The following is a 5,434-nucleotide window of genomic DNA, read 5'->3' on the forward strand; positions in this document are numbered from 1 at the left end:
CCTCTTCTGCCCCCTCCCAGGCCGACGCCCTTGCCCGGGTGATGCATTCGCACCGGGCGTGCCCGGGCCCGCTCGCTGGCGTGTGGCTGGACCCCATCGGTCGAGGGGGCGCCCGCAGGGGATGGCTGACATCGGCGGGGGGGGGGGGGACGTCATCCTTGCAGCACATAGCGCCGTATGATCGGCGCATGCGCGCGGCCCGGGCGCCAGGCCGCCGCCCCGTCCTCCGCATGCCAGCCAGGCGTGGGGCACGGCCAGGCGGATGGTTCTCCCGGCCGGCGCCTGGCGTTGGTCCCGGCCGGGCCCCGGCGGCCCATGCCATGGTGCGAGTATCGGCGGTGCCTGCGGCGACGGCGCTGTCCACGCGCCGGCGGCAGGGCTTCTCGGCGTTCTGCCCCTCGCCCCGCCTGTCGGCGCGTGGGTGCACTTCCGGCCGCAGGGGGGCCTTTTGTGCGGGCGCCCGTCGGGCGCACCGCGCACCGGCACCGGAGGGCCCCGGCGGCGGGGGCCGGAGCTCGCACGCACGCACGCCGGCCGCGGTGCCACCCCATACAGGTTCCCCCCCCCCCCCCCCGCATCCGGAGCATCCCGCCCGGCGGCCACCCACGCATGGATCCCAGGTCGCCCGGGCGCAGGGGCGCCCGTCCGAAACATGCCCCCGGCCCCGCGGATCGCTCACCGTACATGGGCGGCGCACAACACCCCCCCCCCCATCCGCGTGCGCCCCGCTGCCCCGGCCGGATGGGACGCAGGGGGCCCCCTGGCCGGGCGCGAGGGCGCGACCCCCCCCCCCCGGGGCTTGCCGGCGGGTGGTTCCATAACCGACTGCCAACTCTTCGGCCCGGGGCCCGAACGAAGCCCGGCCCCCGCGTGGCCGGCGAGCCTTTTCACACATTATGTCCCATGTCGGTGGCCATATTGCGGCGGAGGCTTGCGGGGGGTCCGCACGGCTTCCGCGTGCCGAGGGGCCCCCTCTCGCACCCGCCGGCGGGGGGCGGCCGGCCTCCGGGAAAAGCGAGCGATATCCGCAGGCCTTTCCTTCGCAAGCCCCCCCCCCGGCGGTCCCCAGGTCACCCGGGCCCGGGGGCGCGCGGCGCCTTGCCGGCAGTCGCCACGGGCGGGGCCGGCCGACGCTGCCCGGAGCCGGGCCGGGGGCTGGCCGCCACCACCGCCACCACCCCCGCGCGCGGGGCCCCCCTGGCCCTGGGGGGCTCGCTTTCTCGCTCGGCCGGCCGGCCGGCTCCCGGGCGGGGGAAATCGCCGGCCCAAGATTCCGGCCACCTCCCGGCCCCGATCCGGGGCCGATGCCACCCGCGGTCCAATGACCGGACCCACCAGCATGGCGAGACGCCGGCGAAGGTCCCCGCCAAGGCGCGTCCTGGCTCCCGGGCCGGGCCCCGTCGGCCACCCCCGTCGGCTGGGCCGTCCCCGGGGCCGGGAAAAAATCCCCGGGCTTCTCCCCACGCCCCTGACCCGGGCCTGCCTCGGCGCCGGCCCGGGTGGGTCCCCCCGTGCGAGCAGCCGGGGCTATATGGCCACGTAGCCCGGCCGGGGAAGGGGCCGGGACCGGGCCAATCTCCCCTGGCATCGCCCCCCCCCTCCCCCCCCCCCCCCCCCCCCCCCCCCCCCCCCCCCCCCCCCTCACCGCCTCGCGCCCGCTCCTTCCATCGGCCCCTCTCCCGGGCTGACCGCCGCTGTGTCCACGCACCGCGCCATGGGCCGGACGCGGGGCGCGCCTCCGGCGCCGGGCGCCGGCCTGACGACGGTCCTGCTTCTTGTGGCGCTCTTGCTGGCCCTCGCCGAGGGGGTTCGCTCGCAGGCGGACCTCTTCCTCCATGCGGGGCTGCTAAACGCCAGTACCATGGACCGGGCCGTGGCCTTCGTCACGCAGCCCGGGCAAATGTCCCTGGCTCTCACCCAGCCCAGCTCCTCGATGCTGGAAATCATTCGCTCGGCCGACAGCACGGCCGTCGTGGAGGAGCTCCGCTGGGGCCCCTACTTCGAGGCATACCAAGTCGACATGCTGGTCCGGCCACGGGACCCCCTTTCGGCCCCCTTCTCGCTGATGGTCCTCCCGGCCCCCGGCATCAGCACGCCGCTGGTGGTCGAATACAACACGGCCCAGGTGGCCATGATGGAGTCGACCCAATTCTTCGCCTGGCCGGCCCCCCTGACCAAGGTGCTGGCCGGCCAAGCGGCCGGCATCAACACTGCCAGCCTGCTGCTGCTGGCCACCCCCGACCCGCTCCTGCCGCGCAACCTGCTGGAGATGCATCTGCCGCGATCCGGGATGTCGAGCTTTTTGTCGGTGTTCCAGGTGCCGCGAGACGCGGACCCGGTGCTGGCCGTCCCCGGCAAGCCGGCCTCCTACTATGTCTACTTCGACGGGAACATCCACCATGTGCCGCTGCCGGTCCAGTCTCCCGGTTCCTCGGTGTCCCTCCCGCTGGGGGAGGATGTCCGAGGCCTGGTCGTGTCCTTCCTCGTGAGCGATATTTCCAACTGCCCGGGCGGCGACCTGGTGTTGTTGTTTTCCGACGGCCGGGTCGAAGTCCGGCCGTGCTTCGACTTCCCGGCCGGCTCGCAGCAGGCAACCCTCACGGGGTTCCTCCCGCCGGAGGCCGGCGTCCCCGGGCGCTTCCTCAATCCCGACATCCACTCCAACACCAGCCCCCTGTTTCTCCTCTACTATGTGGCCCCCTTGGCCGGGCCCAGCCTCAGCATGGGGCTCTGGCAGGCGGACGTACGGCAGTCGTCCTTCTCCTGGCGCCGGGTGCACTTGCCATCGCGCGGCACCAGCGCCCTGGCAACGGCCAGCCTCGTTCGCCTGGCCGCGCCCAGGGGCCTCACCAAGTGGCTGCTCCAGTCGGATGGCGTGGTGCACTTCGACTCGGTGGACTTCCACTGCGCCCAGGACCCGACCATTGTCTGCGACTCGGCCAGCACCATCGAAAGGTCCCCCCTGGGGTGGATATGTGCCCCGGACCGGGCCATGTCGCCCTTCAGCGCGGCCGGCCGCCTGTGCGACGGCTGTGTCGATGGCTTCTACCTCGATCGAAATTCCCGTGCGTCGGTATGCTCGCCTGCCTGGTGCCGCTGGCGCCGCTGGTGCCGCTGGTTTTGTTACTGCCACCGCCGCCACCGCCGCCACCGCCGCCACCGGCCTCCTCTCTATCTAACCCGAGTTTGCCCGGACCACGCGTCACCCTGGCTGCTGTGGGTGCGGCTCGCCAGCCGGCCGGCCCTGTCAGCCCTGCATCGATAACTGCCGCACATGCGACGGCCCGGATCGCTGTCTCCTCTGCGATGGCCCGTTGGTGTTGGCCCCCTCCGGCATGGCCTGCCTGCCAGACTGCCCGTCGGGTTTCGCCTCGGTCGCCGGGACCTGTCAGCCGGATCCCCAGTCGCGGCCCCAGGCGGATACGCTGCTGACCGAGGCGGCTCCCGAAGAACTGGGCCCGGTGCCGGCTGCCAATCGATTTCTCCTGGCCCTGGCCGACACGCACCTGGTGGTCAGCCCGGCCGACGGGACGACCTACATCCCGGCCGAGGCGGTGCTCAATCCCGGAGCCCGGCGCTCCGGGGTGCTGCTCTTCTTCCAGGCTGGCCAGCCGCTGTTGACAACCTCCGCCAGCATTGGCCCCTCGTCCTCGGAGAAGCCGGCCCCGGTGGCCATCCCGCCGCTGGGCCTGGACTCCCTGTCGAATGTCGAGGCCTTCATGGAGGTGGGCCCCCTGGTGCGGGGCACGGAGGCCGAGTTGAACTTCGTCTTCTGCCCGCGCTCGCAAAATGTCCAAGTCGGCAAGCTCACCTGCGTGGTGGACCCCGGCTCGGAGAATGCCGTCTGCTCGCCGGGGCACTTTTCCCACAACATGATTTCGGTCTATGGGTGTCGGGATTTGCGGCGCGTCGATGATCGTCGCATTTTGATCTTCTCCTCGACCAATTTCATGTCGCTGGTGGTCTTCGACCCGTACAGCAGCGTGCGCATCCACTCCTTCGACGGGATGGACGCGGTGTTCCTGCCGCCGGAGCCCGGCCGGTGGGAGGCCGTCGTGTCGCCCATTCGCGATTGGATTCTCACCATCGGCCTGACGCAGTACCCGTCGGTCACGCCGCTGGACCTGCTGACCGGCGACTCGCGCCAGGCCGTCACCCAGACTCAACTGCTGGATGTGCCCCACTCGTGGCAGGGGGTGAACTTCCTGCGCACCGCCGGGCCGGGCCGGCGCCAGCGCGAGGTGGTCCTCTCCCGGGTCAATGGCCTCCAGTGGGAGGTTGCCCTGCTCCGGGGGGATGTCCTGCCGTCCGGGCGGACGGTGGCCCTGGCACATCGGATCCAGCAGCTGGGCCGGCTGCCGGAGCCGGTGTCCTCCGGCATGCTGCGCTTTGTGGCCTTGGATGTGGACTGGCTCCCCGGCCGGCCGGGGGCCCTGTTCATGTTCACCGACCAGGTTGTCGGCCTGGCCATCCTCCACTGCCCGGAGGGTGGCGGCTCACCACCCGGGCCCGGGGCTTGCCTCCTGCAGCACCTGTCGATAACCCTCCTGCCGAGGGATTTCCACACCAGCGGCCAGCCGGCCTTCTCCGGGCCGGTGATCCTCCGGCCGGAGCCCGGCCACCAGGCGACCCTTGCCCAGGGCGCGGCCCCCTCCCCCGGGCATGTGCTCACGCTGATGGCCTTTTCCCCGGTGGCCGGGCCCACGCGCCTGGCCTTCGAGGCTGCCTGCCCGGACCCCGCCTCCTTCGGGCTGGACTGCCTGGCATGCGACCCGCTGTGCCGGACATGCGCCGGCCCGGGTGCCGGGGACTGCCTGTCCTGCATGCATGCCCTGCCCGAGGCGCCGGGCACCTGCCTGCCAGGCTGCCCGGCTGGTCGGCAGCCCACCTCGAGTGGGCTGTGCGGCTGCGGCTTCGGCTGCGTCGGGTGCAATGTGCTGCCCGGCGAGCCGGCCAGGTGCATGGCCTGCCAGCCGGGGCATGCTCCCTCCACCAGCCCCGGCTTCGCCGAGTCCTGCTCTCTTTGTGATGACTCCTGCGCCGAGTGCACGCTTCCCATGGAGCCCGGTGCTTGCACCAAGTGCCATCCACTGGCGTGGCTCTTTGGGGGGGCTTGCGTGGGGGCCTGCCCGTCGGGCTTCTGGCCGGACAGCGCCTCCGGCAGCTGTCTCCCCTGTGCCGCCGGCTGCGCCGCGTGCACCAGCGCATCCGCCTGCACGCGGTGCGCCGACCGGCACTTCCTCGCTGCCGGGGTCTGCCACGTGTGTGACGGGTCGTGCGCTTCGTGCGCCAGCGCCACCGACTGCACCGTCTGCCGGCCGGGACTGGTCTTCCTGGGGACCGATGCCGGGCAGGCCTCCCTGTGCGGGAGCACCTGTGCGGCGGGCGAGTTCGCCGGGCCCGGCCGGTGCGCCGTGTGCGACGCCTCCTGCGC

General features: G+C 72.8%; 1 protein-coding gene across 1 annotated transcript in view; it reads left to right on the forward strand.

Moving 5' to 3' along the window:
- Positions 1–1,650: 1,650 nt before the first annotated feature.
- Positions 1,651–5,434, forward strand: part of H696_05415 (hypothetical protein) — a gene marked incomplete at its 3' end in the record, with an annotated part of 10,139 nt that continues 6,355 nt past the window's right edge. The window contains exons 1-2 of the mRNA XM_009499248.1: positions 1,651–3,065; positions 3,235–5,416. Coding sequence (XP_009497523.1) covers positions 1,715–3,065; positions 3,235–5,416 — 3,533 coding nt within the window. The 5' untranslated portion in view covers positions 1,651–1,714. The remainder of the gene's footprint in view (positions 3,066–3,234; positions 5,417–5,434) is intronic.

The sequence above is a fragment of the Fonticula alba genome (assembly GCF_000388065.1).
Source record: "Fonticula alba strain ATCC 38817 unplaced genomic scaffold supercont2.10, whole genome shotgun sequence".
Lineage (NCBI taxonomy): Eukaryota > Rotosphaerida > Fonticulaceae > Fonticula > Fonticula alba.